This window comes from Hippoglossus stenolepis, chromosome 20, assembly GCF_022539355.2.
Source record: "Hippoglossus stenolepis isolate QCI-W04-F060 chromosome 20, HSTE1.2, whole genome shotgun sequence".
Taxonomy (NCBI): Eukaryota; Metazoa; Chordata; class Actinopteri; order Pleuronectiformes; family Pleuronectidae; genus Hippoglossus; species Hippoglossus stenolepis.
The window spans coordinates 21,166,548-21,186,491 of NC_061502.1; the positions used below are offsets into that span (position 1 = coordinate 21,166,548).

Genomic DNA, 19,944 nt, shown 5'->3' on the forward strand with positions numbered 1-19,944 from the left:
ACTTGAAACACTAACACAATAATACTGATTACCTTTATTAATCTTCACTTTGATTTGAGCCTCAGTTGGGTTTAAATGTTTGTCGTCACAAACTGACTTCGCTCGGGTTCCAGCCCTGAAGATAAGAGTTTCTATTTGAGTCAAGACTCCGAGATAAAGAGACACACACACTCGAGTCCATCGCAAAACACGTGTCACATTTCAATCTATTTCTGCTTTGCTCTTTTTATCAGAAACGTCAGAACCAACTTTAAACCTTCTGTGAATTTAAACTGTTTAGTTTTAGAGATTTAAACACACATTTAATCATTTCATTATGTTTCACAAATGTTTATACATTAGCCTCATATTTTGTTTCCAGAACAAACATTAAAACAAATCCTGAATCAAACTGAAGACTGAAGTGATTAATTTGAAATTAGTTAAGTAGATATAAATTAATTAAGTTCAAATAAATAAACAAACTCATATACTGAATTTAGTATTCCCATCAAAATAAACATGAAATAAAAAAGTACTAAGAGGTAAGAAGGCTTTTTAATCACTTAACTGGGTCAAAACCTTTTCAGTCAGCAACATTTTCTTTGAATAAATAAAAAGTGACATAAAATAGCTTTAAATCCTGTAAGTCGATGGTTGCAATGATTTAACTGTAGAACACACAGAGATTAGTTCTGTTCCTGTAAGTCAATTCTAAATGAAGAAGTGTCCGAGTCTTTATCTGCATCCAGATAAGCACTGAAACTCTACTTTCCTAAAATGGACTTAAACAGCCAAAGGTCCTGAATCTGCCCTCCAGGCGCTTCAACGTCCCAGGACAAATTTAGTTTGACCTTTTTTTTCTTCAGCAGTTGTGTCCTAATTTGGTCCCCAGTGATACTTTATAAACGGCCGCCTGCAGCAAAGACTGTGCAGATCTTCTTCTCTGGTTGTTCTCTGTTAAGACTGCTGACGACCTCCACCGTCAAACATGGGTGACGCTCTGATGGCTGAGTTTGGGAAGGCGGCTCCTTACCTAAGAAAGTCAGACAAAGAGCGTCTGGAAGCTCAGACCAGACGTTTTGACATCAAGACTGAATGTTTTGTAGTTGACGATAAAGTTGAATATGTGAAGGGACAAATCCAGAGCAAAGACGGAGGGATGGCGACTGTCAAGAAGGATGATGGAACAACTGTAACTGTGAAGGAGTCTGATGTTCACCCCCAGAACCCGCCAAAATTTGATAAAATTGAAGACATGGCAATGTTCACATTCCTCCATGAGCCCGCTGTGCTGTTCAACCTCAAAGAGCGTTACGCAGCGTGGATGATCTACACCTACTCCGGGCTCTTCTGTGTCACCGTCAACCCCTACAAGATGCTTCCTGTCTACGACTCTGAGGTGGTGGCTGCCTACAGGGGGAAGAAGAGAACCGAGGCCCCCCCTCATATCTTCTCAATCTCTGATAACGCCTACCAGTACATGCTGACTGACAGAGAGAACCAGTCTGTTCTCATCACCGGAGAATCCGGAGCAGGAAAGACTGTGAACACTAAAAGAGTCATCCAGTACTTTGCCAGCATCGCAGCTGTCAGTGGTGGAGGGAAAAAAGACACCAGCAAGGGTACACTAGAGGACCAAATCATCCAGGCGAATCCTGCACTGGAGGCCTTTGGCAACGCCAAAACGCTGAGAAACGACAACTCGTCTCGTTTTGGAAAATTCATTCGAATTCACTTTGGTACGAGTGGCAAACTGTCATCTGCCGACATCGAGACGTACCTGCTGGAGAAGTCACGCATCACTTTTCAGCTTAAGGCTGAGAGGAACTATCACATTTTTTACCAGATCCTGTCCAATCAGAAGCCAGAGCTGCTGGACATCCTGCTGATCACCAACAATCCGTATGACTACTCCTACATCTCCCAAGGAGAGGTAACAGTAGCCTCCATCAATGACTCGGAGGAGCTGATGGCCACCGACAGTGCCTTCGATGTGCTCGGCTTCACTCCAGAAGAGAAGATGGGTGTCTATAAACTTACTGGTGCCATCATGCACTTCGGCAACATGAAGTTCAAACAGAAGCAGCGTGAGGAGCAGGGTGAACCTGACGGGACGGAGGCTGTTGATAAATCAACTTACCTGATGGGGCTGAACTCTGCTGACCTCATCAAAGGCCTGTGTCATCCCAGGGTCAAGGTAGGAAATGAATATGTCACCAAAGGCCAAAGTGTGGACCAAGTCTACTACGCCATCGGTGCTTTGGCTAAGTCAGTGTACGAAAAGATGTTTAACTGGATGGTGGTGAGAATTAACCAATCCCTGGACACCAAACAGCACCGTCAGTACTTCATAGGAGTGCTGGACATTGCTGGATTTGAGATCTTTGATTTAAACACCTTTGAGCAGCTGTGCATCAACTACACTAACGAGAAACTGCAACAGTTTTTCAACCATCACATGTTTGTGCTGGAGCAAGAGGAGTACAAGAAGGAAGGGATTGATTGGGAGTTCATTGACTTTGGGATGGACTTACAAGCTTGTATTGACCTAATTGAGAAGCCACTTGGGATCCTGTCAATTCTGGAGGAAGAATGCATGTTTCCCAAAGCCAGTGACCAGACCTTCAAGTCCAAGCTCTACGATAATCATCTGGGCAAGAACAAGATGTTTGAGAAGCCGAAGGCAGCAAAGGGGAAAGCAGAGGCTCATTTCGCCCTGGTTCACTATGCTGGTACTGTGGACTATAACATTGGTGGTTGGCTGGTCAAAAACAAAGATCCCCTGAATGAAACAGTAGTCGGTCTTTACCAGAAATCTTCTCTGAAGCTCCTCAGTCTGTTGTTTTCAAGTTATTCAGGGACTGATGGTGGTGACAAGGGAAGTGGAAAAGGAGCCAAAAAGAAAGGCTCCTCATTCCAGACGGTGTCTGCACTTCACAGGGAAAACCTGAATAAGCTAATGAACAACCTGAAGACCACACATCCTCACTTTGTCCGCTGTCTAATTCCTAATGATCAGAAAACCCCAGGAGTCATGGACAACTGCCTTGTGATGCACCAGCTGCGCTGTAATGGTGTCCTAGAAGGTATCAGAATATGCAGGAAGGGTTTCCCAAACAGGGTGCATTATGGCGACTTCAAACAGCGGTACAGGATCCTTAATGCCTCTGCCATTCCTGAGGGTCAATTCATCGACTGTAAGAAAAGTGCTGAAAAGTTGCTCGGATCACTTGACATTGACCACACTCAGTACAAGTTTGGCCACACAAAGGTTTTCTTTAAAGCTGGCTTGCTGGGAACTCTGGAGGAAATGCGAGATGAGCAACTCTCTCGGATCATCACCAGGATCCAGGCTAATGCCCGGGCACTCCTCATGAGGGCATTGTTTGCTAAACTAGTGGAACGTAGGGATGCTCTGATGGTCATCCAGTGGAACCTTCGCTCTTTCCTTGGTGTAAAGAATTGGCCCTGGATGAAGCTGTTCTTCAAGATCAAACCTTTGCTAAAGAGCGCTGAATCCGAGAAAGAGATGGCCAACATGAAAGACGAGTTCAACAAGCTAAAAGAAGCGCTGGAGAAATCCGAAGCGAGACGAAAGGAATTAGAGGAGAAAATGGTGACTCTTCTCCAAGAGAAGAATGATCTGACTCTGCAAATCCAGTCTGAACAGGATACTCTGACAGACGCTGAAGAACGCTGTGAACAGCTTATTAAGAGCAAGATTCAACTGGAGGCCAAGCTGAAAGAGATGACAGAAAGACTCGAAGATGAAGAAGAGCTGAATGCAGACCTCACAGCAAAGAAACGCAAACTTGAGGATGAATGCTCCGAGTTGAAAAAAGATATCGATGACCTGGAGCTGACTTTGGCCAAAGTTGAGAAAGAGAAACACGCTACAGAGAATAAGGTGAAAAACCTAACGGAGGAAATGGCTTCCCAGGATGAGACCATCATGAAACTGACCAAAGAGAAGAAGGCACTGCAGGAGGCTCACCAGCAGACACTGGATGACCTTCAGAGTGAAGAGGACAAAGCCAACAGTTTAAACAAAGCTAAAGCTAAGCTGGAGCAACAGGTAGATGATTTGGAGGGCTCGCTGGAGCAAGAGAAGAAAGTCAGGATGGACCTTGAGCGCTCAAAGAGGAAGCTCGAAGGAGACCTGAAACTGACCCAGGAGGGTTTGATGGACTTGGAGAATGATAAACAACAGCTGGAAGAAAAGCTCAAGAAAAACGACTTTGAAGTTGTCCAAATTAATTCACGACTAGAAGACGAACAGGTGGCTTCAGTTCAGCTCCAGAAGAAGCTGAAAGAAAACCAGGCGAGAATTGAGGAGCTGGAAGAGGAGCTGGATGCTGAGCGTGCAGCCCGGGCCAAAGTGGAGAAGCAGCGCTCCGATCTTTCCCGTGAGCTGGAGGACATCAGTGAACGCCTGGAAGAAGCAGGTGGAGCAACATCGGCTCAGGTGGAGCTGAGCAAGAAAAGAGATGCTGAATTTCAGAAGCTGCGAAGGGAACTGGAAGAATCCACCCTCCACCATGAGGCTACTGCTGCCACCCTGAGGAAGAAACATGCAGACAGTGTCGCTGAACTGGGTGAGCAGATTGACAACCTGCAGCGAGTGAAGCAGAAGCTGGAAAAAGAAAAGAGTGAGCTTAAACTTGAGCTGGATGACTTGTCTTCTAACATGGAGAGTGTTGTGAAGGCCAAGTCAAACATTGAGAAGATCTGTCGTACAATGGAAGACAACATGAATGAGTACAAGAGTAAATATGAGGAAGCTCAACGAAGTGTCAATGACTTGAATACACAGAGGGCCAAGCTGCTCACTGAGAATGGGGAATTTGGACGCCAGCTGGAGGAGAAGGAGTGTCTAATATCACAGCTCACTAGAGGGAAGAATTCGTACAACCAGCAGGTAGAAGATCTACGCAGACAGCTAGAAGAGGAGATCAAGGCAAAGAATGCCCTCGCCCATGCTGTGCAGTCTGCTCGGCATGACTGTGATCTGCTCCGAGAACAGTTTGAAGAAGAGCAGGAAGCAAAGGCTGAGCTGCAGAGAGCTCTGTCAAAATCGAACACAGAGGTCTCATCATGGAGGACAAAATATGAAACTGATGGAATTCAGAAAACAGAAGAGCTGGAAGAAGCCAAAAAGAAGCTTGTTCAGAGACTGCAGGAAGCAGAGGAGGCCATTGAGGCAGTGAACGCAAAGTGTTCATCTCTTGAGAAGACCAAACATCGCCTCCAAAATGAGATTGAAGACCTAATGCTGGACCTCGAGAGATCCAATGCAGCATCTGCAGCACTGGACAAGAAGCAAAGAGCCTTCGACAAAGTCTTGGCAGAGTGGAAGCAGAAATTTGAGGAGTCACAGTGTGAGCTGGAGGCCTCCCAGAAGGAGGCTCGGTCTCTGAGTACTGAACTCTTCAAACTGAGAAATGCCTATGAAGAGAGTCTTGATCAACTCGAGACAATGAAGAGAGAGAACAAAAACCTCCAGGAGGAGATCTCGGACCTCACTGACCAGCTGGGAGAGGGTGGCAGAAGTGCCCATGAACTGGAGAAGATCCGGAAGCAGCTGGAACAAGAAAAGGCTGAGCTCCAGTCGGCCCTTGAGGAGGCAGAAGGTTCGCTGGAGCATGAAGAGAGCAAGATCCTGCGAGCTCAACTTGAATTCAACCAGGTGAAGGCCGAGATGGAGCGGAAAGTGGCTGAGAAAGACGAGGAAATGGAGCAGGCCAAGAGAAACTACCAACGCATGCTTGAGTCACTTCAGTCCTCTCTGGAATCTGAGACCAGGAGCCGCAATGAGGCCCTGAGAGTCAAGAAGAAGATGGAAGGTGATCTAAACGAGATGGAGATTCAGCTCTGCCAAGCTAACAGGCAGGCAGCTGATGCCCAAAAACAGCTCAAGTGCCTCCAGGCCTTCCTGAAGGACACTCAACTGCAGCTGGATGATACACAGCATGGCAACGATGACCTGAGAGAGAACATCGCTCTCCTTGAACGACGAAACAACCTGATCCAGGCTGAGCTTGACGAACTGAGGGCTGCTCTCGAGCAGACGGAAAGAAGTCGGAAACTTGCTGAACAGGAGCTCACTGACGCAAGTGAGCGAATGCAACTTCTACACTCCCAGAACACTAGCCTGATCAACCAGAAGAAGAAGCATGAAACAGATCTCCTCCACCTGCAGAATGAGATTGAGGAGGCCATACAGGAGAACCGCAATGCTGAGGAGAAGGCAAAGAAGGCCATCACAGATGCAGCCATGATGGCTGAGGAGCTCAAGAAGGAGCAGGACACCAGCGCCCATCTGGAGCGCATGAAGAAGAACATGGAGCAGACCATCAAAGACCTGCAGCACCGTCTGGACGAGGCCGAGCAAATTGCCATGAAGGGCGGCAAGAAGCAGCTCCAGAAACTGGAAGCTCGCATCAAAGAGCTGGAGAATGAGCTAGAGGCTGAGCAGAAGAGGGGAACCGAATCTATCAAAGGGGTTCGCAAGTATGAACGCCGCAACAAGGAGCTCACCTACCAGACTGAGGAAGACCGCAAGAACATGGCTCGCCTCCAGGACCTGGTGGACAAACTACAGCTTAAGGTCAAGTCCTACAAACACGCAGCTGAGGAGGCTGAGGAGGCGGCAAACACCAACATGGCCAAACTCCGCAAACTGCAGCACGAATTGGACGAGGCGGAGGAGAGAGCCGACATTGCCGACTCACAGGTGAACAAGTTGAGGGCAAAGACCAGGGATGGATCCTCCAAGAAGGGCCTGGATGAGTGAGGATGTCCCAGGATCAACATCACAGGTGAGGTCACTCAAATAATAATTCTGTTAAACGTAACTAACTTAAGTCCAGTTACCCACGTACAAATTTACAACTCCTGAAAGTTTGTGTTACAATGTTTTTAAAATCACATCGACAGCAAAGATTTAAACATTTTATTATTGTTTTTTGTTGATATAACGCCGTCCGTCTCTGTTTTGATTGACAGGTGTTCCTGTTTATGGGCGATTGGAGATACGCAGCTGAAACTAAGCGCAGCAGTTATTGTGTTCTGTTGACATTAGCAGTAGAATTCTCCCTGTTGACCTCTGCTCCCCACAGTGGTGTTTTGTTAATAACATAAAAAAAAAAAAACATGTCGCTGTGTTGTTTGTATCTAGTGTGAACGTTTATGTGGATGATGGAAAGGAACATCAACGATTTGATTTGAACATGGGGTTGGGCTAACCATAACCCTTGAACTGGTGGGTTTCTCTATACATTTTAAGGTCCTGACCTCATTATGTTATGATTTGGCCTTTAAAATTCAACTGAATTAAATGCCTTTTATTTTAGTTCATTCATCAAGTTTTGGAAATGTCTAAAACAAAGGTCTGTGACTTAGAGAATTGTCCATGTCCCTTCCACTAACATGGAGGATGTGGGGTTAATGTCCTATGCTGCAATCGGCCATCAGGGGAGATCGAGATGCTTCAGGTATACTTTTGTTATTCATCTTTATATACAGTCTATTGTCAGATTCACCGTCATTACTGCATCTCAATAAAAGTGTGTCCGCCCACTTTCGTTCTCTTGCATCTGTTTCTGTGAAAAATTTAAAATCAGAAATAAAAATTCAAAAATAGTTTACTGAACAAACCAATAAAAATATAATTAGTTTCCTTTTCTAGAGAAACATTTTAAGACAATAGCAGTGGGTCTATTATTTAATATTTCATATGATTTTTATAATAATTGATGTAATTTTAGAACACTCGATGTTTCTAATGTGTGGCTCAAACTAAAGATTTCACTCAGTTACAGGGCGGCTGTGGCTGAGGGCTAGACCGGTCGTCCTCCAACCAGAAGGTCGGCCGTTAGATCCCAGTCTTCCCATCTGCATGCCGAAGTGTCCTTGGGCAAGATGTTGAACCCCAAATTGCTGCTAATAGATGCACTGCATAAATGTGTGTGTGAATGGGTGAATGGCAAACTGTGCTGTAAAGCGCCTTGAGTGGTCATCAAGACTGAGACTAAATAAATACAAACCATTTTGATTTCTTCAAGTGCAAGAAAGTAACGTTTGCTGCCTGTTGTTTTGTAGAATGTTGTTGTTCATTCAATTTAATCACATTCATCATGATGCACTGAATTTATTAATTTGTCTAAATCCTCAGAGGAAATATATTCTGCTGCTGCAATCGAAAAAGGCGTTACACGTTAAAAACATGTTAAATATGTGGCTGTTTCCTCCAAAACAAGATGCATGCTTTCACGTAATCTGTTATATATTAGAATAAAAAATTAAAAAATAATTTGATTTACATCCTGTTTATTTTTAATATTGAGTCAAGTGTTGCATCAGCAGTTGAGTTAAACAGCAGAGAGCTAATTATTTACTATAGTAACTCTCTGCTTGTATCCACAGGTAGAATGTAACTAAGTACATTTACTAAAGTACTGTACTTAGTTACATTCTACCTGTGTTGTGAGTTCCTTGATGGTTTACACTTTTTATTTTGTAAACCATCACGTGTTCATCTGAAGGTGACTTTTTGAAAAGCGCCTCTTCTCTCGATGTAGTGATGCAGGCTGAATCCGACCAATCAGCTGGTTTTACAGGAACAGGTGATGGAGCTTCATGCAGACGACTCGTAATGTCTTCTGATCACAAGTGATTCACTCGTATTTACTGAGCTGATCACGTCACTGATGAGCGTCGGTTACATGTGTGAGAACAGACCTGTCAGTCAGAGTGGCAGGAACAGACAGTAGCAGCATCCAATTGTGTGGTTTCCATGTTGGTGGTGGGCCGGACGTGTACCTGGTTTGTATTTGGATCACCAATGAGTCAGTAAACAGCGCCTCCGTGTGGACGGACAAAGAACTGCAAACTGAAACAGCCGTTAATACAACACTTTAAAATAATATATATATATATATTTTATAATCACGTTAATACTGATAGAGCTTTAAGTAATAGTCTAATTATCTATCAATTATCTATATATTAAATAAGTGTTACAGATATAACGCATGCAAATAAAGACATAAGGTAAAAACAGGAGTGAGGAGCGAGACACTTTGTTTATTAAGAACTGAAGAAAAAGGCGTTTTTATTTTCCAGACATCAGACATTTCTCTAAAACATCAGAAACTTTACGCAGACATGAGGCAAAACATTGAGTCCAATGACGATAGCTGACGATCGAAACACGAGCAGACGACACTTGTATTTTCAGTACTGAGCCAGAAGAGAGGAAATCTGGTCTGGTGACCGTTTGAAGTAGCCTGTGATTCACTAAACTGGTTTATTTGATTGAACTGGTATAGGTGGATTCTGAACTGGATTCAGTTGGGTCATCTTGCATTGGGCGACTCTAAAGTGCTTTGGTTTGTTTGGGTCAGTCAGAACCTGGTTTGGACTTTTCAGAGACTAGTTGACGTTTTCTGATCTGGTTAGAATTGTTTGGACCTGGTTTAGTTTGGAACTGGTTTGGGTTAGAAATGGTTTAGACTGAATGTGAACTGTGTGCGACAGTTGTGACCTTCAGGAGTCGGGATGGTCTGAAGTGTTGGTTTAGGATTCTTTACAGCTGATTTATGCTGTGAATGTTTTTTATAAACAGGAAGTGATGACGTGAAGCTCGACGACCTTGATGAAAGCAGCTGTACGACTCATCAGGACAAAGGAAGTCAAGGTGTCAGACAGTAATCAGAACATCATGGCTAGTGTTTAACTTCTTTATAATCTTTCACCTGGGGAGTATCCCATCCATCCCCCATCATGCATCACTGAAGAAGACAGTAAAGAAACAGACGTGCACTGCAGCTCGAGCGCACCACTGTTATAGCAAAGGCACCAATCACAGAGTGAACGTAAAGCGTGTTAAGAATCAGCAAATAGAATCTTATTCCTTGAGAAAGAAAAACTTGCAACGTTCATCTTCAGATTTTAGGATTCTGGGACATCAGAGCTAAAAAACGTTAAAGTAAACATTTTCCTGACAGTAAACGTTAACCCGTTTCCTCTCCCTCACTGCTGGTGTTCCCACCAGCTCACACTGTGACAGAGGCATGATGGGAGTTTCCTGGACAGGCCTGCAGACCTGTGGTCGATTCTGTCTCTTTCCACCTGCCAAGGTGACTTTGGTGCATTCTAGTGTTGAAATGATTTGTTGACACTGGACGGTACACGAATGAACAGTTTGGGTTCTTTGGGGTCTTTAAGAGTGTGACTTCTCAGATTGTCCAGACTTATAGCTGTGAACATGTGTTGCTCGTCATTCTGAGCCATGTGAACTCCACGGCATCTTATCAAAATGAAAAAGTCATAACAGAGAGACCAATCACCAGCCCCGCTGCTTTCGCAGTACGAGCGCATGGGTTATGCATATACTTTAAAAGTGCAGATTAAGATTTTTGGGGTTCAAGTGCATATGTTTGTTCTCACAGTTATGGCTTTCTTGGGTCATAAACTAGAATAAAAGCAGAGGATGTTTACGATGATTCTATAGTCTCTTGGTATGTTTGGAGTTATAGTGGCTCCTCATGTCTTTACGGAGGCGGAACTTCTCGCCACAGACACCGCAGATGTACAGGTGGACGTCCATGTGTTTTTCCAGCTGCTCTCCACCAGGGAAGATCTGGAAACAAACTTGACAGATGGTTTCTCCTGCAGACAGGTGGGAGATCATGTGTCGGACGTGGTCGTGTTTGAGGAAGGTTCCCTGGTCGCAGACCGGGCACACGTAGCGCGCCATGCCTTTGTGCATGTCTGTGTGTAGTCGGAGCTGGCGCTCCCGCAGGAATTGCTTCCCACAGGTCTGGCAGGTGAACTGCTTCTCCTTGGTGTGGACGGTGTAGTGCTCCCGCAGGTGGCAGCGCTGGTAGAAGCCTTTGCCGCAAATGCTGCAGAAGTGTTTGCGGCGGTGATCTGGTTCGGCACCCTCCTCCATCAGCACCGGGCGGAACAGCTCCTGGTCGTGGCAGGACAAGGCGTGCTCCAGCGCCACACTCTCATTCTGGAAAAGTAGACCGCAGTGAGGGCAGGCCAGGTCGGTGGCCTCCAGCAGGCCCTCCTCCATCCCCTGCGGCTCCTCCAGCAGCGATGCCTCGTCCTCCCCGTGGGAGTCTGACTCACCACCTTGGGATTCTCCACAGCGCTCCGCATGCTCTTGAAGCTGCCGACCTTTGATCAGCACCTGACCACAGCGTCCACAGGCACATATGTGGCCCATGTGGTTGGACAGGTAGTGGGCCGACTTGTCCTCCTCTGTTAATAGAGTGCCACAGAGTTCACAGGGGGCGTCAGCGTCTTGCTTCTCTTCTTTAACTTTACGAAGTTTCACAGGAATCCCTGAATCGTCACAGCTGGACATGTGGACTTCAAAAGGCTCACTGCTGTTCTCCAAGCCTGAGACGTTGGGCTCTAGGTCCCGGTCCGAACCCGTTTTCTCTCTCAACAGGTCTTTATTTGTTACGTCATTAAACCTTGTGCTACAGTCTCTTTTGGCATGCTCGCCGACTCTGACCACTTCTATTTCAGGGAACATGATTTCTTCTGGTTCTGTCTTGATGGAGATGCTCCGAGTTGACCTGGGCTCGCCATCTGTCCCAGCTGCCACCGACCTGATGGTGAGGTCAGAGTTGTCCTTGGCCTCTGGCCACTCATCCTCACCTTTACAGTGAACCCTGTGTTCCTCAATGCTCTCAGATGCAGAGCTTTCAGCTTTATTTGAGTCATTGTCGCCCTCTGCGTTACCTCTTGGAGGATGATAGGCCTTCCGGTTGGTGCAGGTAAGAATGTGCTCGATTAAAAGCTTCTCACAGCTGAAGACGAAGCCACAGTCATCGCAGGTATAGGTGCGGCCGAACCGAGGACGGTCTTTGAGAGTTGAACTTCTGCCGCTGGACCTCTTTCTCAAGTCACATGGCTGCTCAACTGCTCCGTCCACAGCTGGGGGTGCCACGATCAGAGGAGTGTTCACCACCTCCTCCGCCACCACCACTGGCCTGGTGATGGTAGCCGGAACAGCTGGACGTCCGGCGCTGCTGCTAACAGGTTTCGGTAAGTGCTCCACTTCTGGTGCAGCAGGCCTCTGCTGCTCATACATGCGGACTCCAAACATCATTTTCCCACTAGCGGGGCCGGTAGAGGAGCTGGACGAAGAGGAGGAGGAGGCAGAGGAGGATGGGGTGAGGTTGGAGCTCCTGATGTCCCTGAGATCCTCCAGTGAGTCAGGGATGTAGTACATCTGCAGGTACGCCATGGACGACTTGAGCTCATCAAACTCATAGCTCCCCACGACGATGCGTCCAAGGTACATGAGCTGCAGGATGAGGTCGAAGCACTCAGCGCTGATCTGCATGTTGCTGAGGTCCAGTCGGCCCGTCCCCTGCTGGTCCCGGATAAACATCATCCTGAAGTAGGAGCTGCAGGCCGCCAGGACGGCCTTGTGTGCCCTGAAGTAAATGTCACCGATGGCGATGAGGCAGTCACACAGGAAGCCCCACTCCCGCTGGTTGTTGAGCTGCTGGAGGACGTGGTCGCTGTGGCTCGGCCTCGCCATCGCCCTGCAGAAAGGAGAGGAAACCATGGAGAGAGATGTTAAACGGGCGCTGTGGGGAGACTTCTCTCCTGATACGACTCAACTGGATCAGACTTGAGTGTAAACTCAATAACCCACGTTAACTTATGTGTGACCTGTTCATGTGCACCAACGCCACTGAGCACCAACATTTTAAACTGCATCATATCAGAAAATCATCATTGACACGGTGTGTTAAAGAGTTTTAGTTCATCTGATACCAGTGATAATAAACATTTCCTGACAGTTCAGGACATCAGGTGGAGGAAAACGGTCAAAAAGTGTAACAGTGCAATCCCATTTGATTTGTCCTGTTTAAATGATGCAGGTTTCACAACCAAGTGTCTTAAAGACAGGTGGTGGCTACACCCTTCACTGTTACTGTACATAACCTCATGGCGTCTTTTTGTTCCTTGTATGTTTATGTGACTTGAAACTAAACACTGGTTAATACACAGGTCAAATGACTCTGATCCACCTCCATGACAGCTTCAACATGTACATCCCACGGCAAGGTTCACTGAGTTATTGTCTTTGTTCTCACAGATATTATATATCATGGTTGTTTTATGTAGCTCAACAGTCGTGTCAAACAGCTTCATACCAACAGTGACTTACATTTCAAAGTAAACACATACTTAAGTTTACAAAGATATATTTAAGTAGCTAAAATACTGTTTCAACAATTTATTCAAATTCTTGATTATTATAATTAAAATCATTCATTGCTATAATTTTCAGGATATTTTGCCATTTTCATCAGTTTTAAATTTTCTCTGACATACATCTTAATGTATGTGTGTGTGTGTGTGTGTCAACATGTGTCTGTAACATACATGTAATGTGACTTTTGTTAAAAGATCTTTAAACTTTTATTGTCAGGAACAAATATTGAAACTTGAACTAAACTTTTCATTTCGGTTCTGAACCAGACTCCGTTAATAAAACTGCTCCGGTCACAGAGAGTCGGTCTCACCGGGGGAGGTCACACATTCAGCGGCTGACAGTCACCGAAAGACCCGCAGTTAGAGGCCCGACCGGAGAGAGGAAGTGAGTGTGACCCGGGGAGGAGAGCCTGGTTCGGCTCAGAGAGGAGAGAGAGGCCGAAAACTAAGATGGAGATTACGGTTAGCTGCGCTTAGCTAACTGCTGTTAGCATCCCCGTGCCGGAAGTCACAGCAGATACCCCTCCAAAATAAAACGTGTAAAACTCTAGAGAGAAATAAAGTACTGTATAATATATAGAAAATATTTACAAAAGTATATTTTATTATGTTTGGTTATTAACGGCCAATAATTAAGATAATTACTTTCATCTGAATCTTCTCCACACGCTTTAAACCGTTGATTTCTGGAACACTTTTAATGTTTTGAAAAGCGACACCGGATGTTGTTGATGTAATTGTAATGTAACTGACATGTTACCGCAAACAGCCCCGCCGCCCCCGCAACGCCGCCCGCATCGAGCCCGCATCAGCAGCAGCAGGCCGCGGGGACGCTCCCCGGCCGGAGGCTCTGAGGGCCGGGCACAAAGTCAACGACTCACCGAGGCTGCTGGAGGCCGGCGGGGGAGCGGATGTTCCCGGAGGCTCCGGCCGGAGGTGAGCTGTGATGAGGCGGGTGTTTCCGGAGGCTCCTGCCGGAGACGAGCTGCGTTGAGGCGGATAAAGTGACGAAGGAGCGGCTTCTTCTTCTTCTCCTCTGCTGGAGGAAACTACTTCCGCACTGCCAGGAAACACACGAAGAAGACACTCAGCGTCCGGTCAAAATATGGCTTTTCAAATTAAATCAATCCGAAACAGCCTGTTTTATTCCTCATTCTGTTTGCTTGATGGATTGTTTTAAAATAAGTATATTAATAGTACATAAAAAGACAACATCCTGAAAAGATAAAACATTTCACTAAGTTTTATATATTTCATTTTATAAAAATGTATCAATATTAAAACATAAAAAACCAAGAGTACCTGGCTCCATCTACAAGAAAACTGGACTTGTGCACAAAGAAATAATTAAATGAGCAAATAAAATCAATAAACAACGATCGCATGCTTCACTACAAGGACGATACAGCGGTCGCATCTCAACTGCTCACTAAGCTGACAAGAACCTTTTTGAATAATTCTGGTTTCCCTCCATAGAACACAAAAATCACCAAAGACTCCGGACTGTTTTCTCATCCTCCTTCATCTGAGAGCAGACACCATCTCTCATAATATTCTCCCTGACAGGCAAGCCTCCACCGCCAACAAACCCTTAGACTGGTTTAAATCATATCTCTCTGGCCGCACTCATCCAACTCAAATCTTTCAAATCCCAGCTTTGTCCAGTCACTACTGATGTTCCCCAGGGTTCTGTCCTGGGGCCCCTTCTGTTTATCACCTATTTACTTCCGTGTTGTCCTGCAACTTCCTCAAACTCAACAGTGATAAAATCGAGATTTTCCTTATTGGCACCAAACCCACCTTAACAAATCAGACAGTTTTTCCTTCACTGTTGATAATTCTTTAGTTTGTCCCTCCCCTCAGGTTAAGAGTCTGGGTGTCATCCTTGACAGCACACTATCTTTCCAAGCTCACATCAATAATGTTACTGAGTCCGCATACTTCATCTACGTAACATTAATGGCCTCTGCCCATCCCTCACACCAAACAGCGCCGTCATTCTCGTTCACACCCTGGTTACATTGGTAACTCTCTTCTTTTTGGTATCCCTCACAAATTCCTTCTTTAACTTTATCATTTCCAGAACCTCCTCAATTAATCCATCGCTCCTGTGCATCAGCAGCTCCATTAAGATTCTGCTCGTCCATAATCTCAGTGCTCTTTACCTTTTAACAACTGCCCATCCCAGGTCTTCTTCCATCCCCCTCACTGTACCACCTGCCCGCTTGACCACCATGAACGCTCTGCTGCCCTCCTCTGGATCTCCCTACCCCCAGACATCTGTAACATTGACTATCTCTACATTTTCAAATCCATCTTTTTAAACTGGGACATTCAGTCTATGTTTAACATTTGGTCAAACTACATAATGCTTTATCGATCTTTTGATACATAGTTTTTTGTTGTGACTTTGAGTGCTGTGAAAGCCACTTATAAATAAAATGTATTATTATTATTATTATTATTATTATTATTATATATTTCATATATTTGTATAATGATATGTTTATATATCTGTATATAAATATACCTTTACATATCTAGATATATTTATGTATCTGTGTAAGGAAATACATTTATACATCTGTAGATATATTATATATATATATATATTATGTAATAATAATCATTATTGGTGATTTTACATAGATTCATTCTCATAAAACTAAATCAATTGAAATCAATGAACTAATTGATTTGTTTTCATCTCGCTCATCTTCTCTGACATCATCATGATTGATTATCGATTATTGATCAAGTAATGGGAGGTAAACGCCGTCGCGTCACGTGAGTCTTTGACCCTTCCTCTCGCGAGACGTGACGCGGTTTTTTGCGGGATCAGCTCTGCAGCATCAGACACCGGAGACAATCTGCATATTTCAATTTCTGCGGTAAGAGCGTGATTAACGGCGCGCGTGCTCGGTGCACACAGACAGAATGGCGCGGAGACGCGTGTGCACGCGGCTGTGTGCGTGTGATGTGAACGAGGAGGTGCGTGCTGCTGAATGTGGAGACTGAGGATGGAGGCTGCAGCCTGATGCGCGCGACACGACATGCACGCGCTAGACGTGCTGTTGTTTGGTGACACGAGCGTTTCCGGTTCCCCCACAGTGTGTGTGTGTGTGTGTGTGTAAGTGTGTGTGTTTGTGTGTATGTACGTGTAAGTGTGTATTTGTGTGTGTGTATCTGTGTGTAAGTGTGTATCTGTGTGTAAGTGTGTGTGTGTGTGGCTGTCCAGGTGTTCTGGGTGATGATGTCATTACACCTGAGCTCAGTGTGTAAGTAGGCGGGGCTTTGATGGTCCTCAGCTGCCTGCAGCGATGACATCATCAATCAGTCAGATTGATTGACAGGTAAATAACAGATTCAGATCAATGACTGTAAATAAAGATGGACGACGTGACGGCTCCTTTCAACTAAAGTAGATTTGAAACAGTCTGAAAATGTGTATCAATGTGTATCAGTATTATCAGTATTATCACATTATTGTTCAAACTCGCTGTAAATGTTCAAAAGTAACTGATTCACAAACTATAGTAGTTTCAAAATTTATATTGACATAATATATATTATCAATAAAAAATATTTATTGACAGTATTTTCATTATTTATTGAAGGTCGACAACTTGTTACGTTAAGTGCAGACGTCGACTCCACATGTCAGAGCCGGGAGAAAATATCAGCGTTTGTTAAACACACGCAATGTCGCACCAGTGGATGTGAGCATATGTTCGCTATGACCAGAGATACTAAGAATTCTGTTACAGCTTCACCTGCTGCTCCTTTATCCATGTTTTCATAAAACACAACAAATGCTGCGCCTGCATCTTGGACACTTACTGACTTTGGTTGATGTTGGACAGAATCAACCAAATCATCACAGAGTTTCCTCTAGGATTTCTTTTAGTAGCAGGGGCAGATCAAAGTAGACATTAAATAAATGTTCGTCAAAGATGTTTCTGTCATTTCAGGTCGTTCTTATCTCACTGATGTTTGTTCAAGTGTTTCTGATCAGTTTGGTTTGAATCAGTTATTTGATGATGTAAAAACAGACGGAGACCTCATGATTGACAGCTGAGACTGACTCAGGATTGGTCTAGAGTGTGTATGGGCTCCACTTCAATACCACGGCTCCACTTCACCATCACTGCTGACTGTAATTGACGCCATCACCACGAGATCTTTGTTTACAGTCTGTGTTTTGTCTCAGTCTTGAGTCGGACGTGTTGTTGTTTTGCAGAGTGGGTCATGGAGGTGTCTCACAGCCTCTTCCTGCTGCAGCAACTCAACGTTCAGAGAGAGTTCGGCTTCCTGTGCGACTGCACCGTCGCTATCGGCAACGTCTACTTCAAAGCTCACCGAGCTGTGCTGGCCGCCTTCTCCAACTACTTCAAGATGATCTTCATCCACCAGTCAAGGTCAGTCTGATGTTTTTCTCAAAGTTAACCTGTAACTTCATAAAATGCTGCGTCCTCATTGTGTCGTGTTTGTCCTCAGTGAGTGTATAAAGATCCAGCCCACAGACATCCAGCCTGACGTCTTCAGCTACCTGCTGCACATCATGTACACTGGCATGTGTCCCAAACAGCCAGTGGACCAGAGCCGGTTGCAAGATGGCATCAAGTTCCTTCACGCCTACCAGCTGTGCCGGAAACCAGACGAAGGCGCAGTAGACGCCACCACTGACGTGGTCCGTATGTCCAACCTGTACGGAATTCAGATCTCGTCCCAGCTGGCCAACAAGGATGTGCCTGGAGTCCCCAAGACCCCCACAGTGTCCCGAGGGGCCCCAGAGGACGGACGCTCCTCAGTCCGGGGGGCACGATCCCACTCACAACTGTCCCTCACTGTTGGACTGGAGGGGGTGCCTTCAGACCGCCAGGCTTCGGCTCTTCGCAACGTCTGCTCTGTGGCGTCTGGAGACGATTCTGACATTTCGTCCCGAATCAAGCAGGAGCGGGTAGAGGAGGAGGAGGGGGAAGACGGGGAGGGAGAGGAGGGGGCAGGGCCAGGATCCCCGTCTCCAGCCCAGGGCAGCAGTCCCAGTCTCCTCTTTAAAGACCGGCCCCTGGTCCTGCTGTGTCCCAGCTGTGGAGAGCGCTGCTTGTCCCCCGAGGGCCTCCGCGAGCATCTATTCAGCCACGCCCTTGAGCCTGCCCGCCTGATGGAGGGGCTATCGCACGGGAGACAACTGAACACCAGTGTCGAAGAAGGGCCACGGGGGGGCCAAGAACAGCTGGACGCTGGATGTCTGGAGGAGGCGCTGAGGCAGAGCCAGGCGCTGGCCAATCAGCTGGCTGCTGAGCTGAGGAGGAGTCGAGGGGGGGGAGGGGGGAGCAGCCCCACCCCCGCCGCCCTGCACTCCCGTAAACGTAAGATCGCCTGCGCCGTCTGCAGCCTGCGCTTCTCCCACAAAAGCCAGCTGCAGGAGCACATGTACACCCACACCGGCAAACCGTCCCGCTACCACCGCTACAACCGCCTCTGCAGCCAGCTCTTCCAGGCCTCCGCCCACTTCTGTGAGGGCGCTGCAGAGCCCGGGGGAGGAGGCGGGGCGCCAACTGCTGCCGCTGTTTCTGAGGAGGCAAACAGGGACACTCAGGACAATGGCAGCTCCTGCTACTCCCTGGACTCTGAGATCTCTCAGGAGAGCGTGGATGGCGTGCCCGTGGAGTAATGTCATCAGGTGATGTCATAGAGAAATCTTTCACCACATGGTGGCGTGACTGAGCACACAGAGAGTGAAAAGACAAGCCTGGAGGGGATTCTTTGCCATTGCAGGTGTGTGTGCGTGTGGATGATAAGCGCTAACGTCAGCAGTTGCTTATTTCATCAAAGTGAGAGTCAATCAATCAATCAATCAATCAATCAATCAATCAATCAATCAATCAATCAGCTGCTGCAGAGTGGGACTGAGGAGACGACAGCTCTGATTGGCTGCTGAAGTTTCAAAACCAATCACAGGAGAGCGAATGTTTGTGTCTTTAATGTTCCCTCTAATTACATTTAGACGAACCTTACAAACAAACAACTGTCGTGCTTTTAATGTGAAAAGACAGTCAGTTTTACTTTGAAATTCAGCTCCTGTATAGGATCATACGTTACATTTTTCCTGTTTCCTTTTCCTGATGAGATTTTGCTTTATTTTGAAGGAGTTATTCAAAAGCAGTGGTCCTTTAATGTTACTTTTTGTCGTCACTTTGATTTTACAGTTGATATTGATTATTGATCGCTGAATGTCTGATTGCTCAGTAGTGACGTCGTCTTTGTGTTTCACTGGGAAAAAAAATCACAGGTTGACGTGTTTTCAACAATCGTCTGTTTTTCATCGTAAATAAGTTTGTAAATAAACGTCTTTTTCCACCAATCAGAGTTTGACTGAGGACATTCAGACACAATAAAACACACACAACAAAAACAAACAAAAGGTTTGTTAAACGTTATATTTAATAGTTAGTGACGTTATTGACGAGTGTTCAGCTCATTGATCACAAATCTGATTAATAACAGAAGCGTTAGTTGGACATGTGATGACTCATCGTTTATGTCCATATTCACCTGTGAAACCAAGACTCGGCTCAAATGTTCATTAACAATCATTAGTATTGGAGTGAACGCTCCTCCTGAAACACATTATCTGTGGACCTGGCTACAGTAACAGATTTTGACCTGCATGTGTCAGCAGAGAACAGACCAGAGGCATGCTGGGAA

General features: G+C 45.7%; 3 protein-coding genes across 4 annotated transcripts; 2 read left to right on the forward strand and 1 right to left on the reverse strand.

Moving 5' to 3' along the window:
* Positions 1–934: 934 nt before the first annotated feature.
* Positions 935–7,771, forward strand: myh6 (myosin, heavy chain 6, cardiac muscle, alpha). Its single transcript, XM_035151079.2, has one exon. The coding sequence runs from the start codon at positions 971–973 to the stop codon at positions 6,773–6,775; it is 5,805 nt and encodes a 1,934-aa protein (XP_035006970.1). The 5' UTR covers positions 935–970; the 3' UTR covers positions 6,776–7,771.
* A 1,275-nt stretch (positions 7,772–9,046) lies between these two features.
* Positions 9,047–14,351, reverse strand: zbtb1 (zinc finger and BTB domain containing 1). Its single transcript, XM_035151080.2, has 2 exons — positions 14,115–14,351; positions 9,047–12,554 (listed from the first exon to the last, which is right to left on the reverse strand). Exon 2 carries the CDS (start codon positions 12,548–12,550, stop codon positions 10,490–10,492), a length of 2,061 nt encoding a protein of 686 aa, XP_035006971.1. The 5' UTR covers positions 12,551–12,554; positions 14,115–14,351; the 3' UTR covers positions 9,047–10,489.
* Positions 14,352–16,059: 1,708 nt separating this feature from the next.
* zbtb25 (zinc finger and BTB domain containing 25) lies at positions 16,060–19,600 on the forward strand. 2 transcript variants are annotated; one of them, XM_035151084.1, is made up of 4 exons: positions 16,060–16,124; positions 17,286–17,389; positions 17,474–17,651; positions 17,731–19,600. In XM_035151084.1, the coding sequence occupies exons 3-4, from the start codon at positions 17,482–17,484 to the stop codon at positions 18,908–18,910; spliced, it is 1,350 nt and encodes a 449-aa protein (XP_035006975.1). In that variant the 5' UTR covers positions 16,060–16,124; positions 17,286–17,389; positions 17,474–17,481; the 3' UTR covers positions 18,911–19,600. The 2 variants fall into 2 exon arrangements, with proteins under 2 accessions (XP_035006975.1, XP_035006977.1); XM_035151086.1 differs by lacking the exon at positions 17,286–17,389 and having other exon boundaries at positions 16,071–16,124.
* Positions 19,601–19,944: the final 344 nt, after the last annotated feature.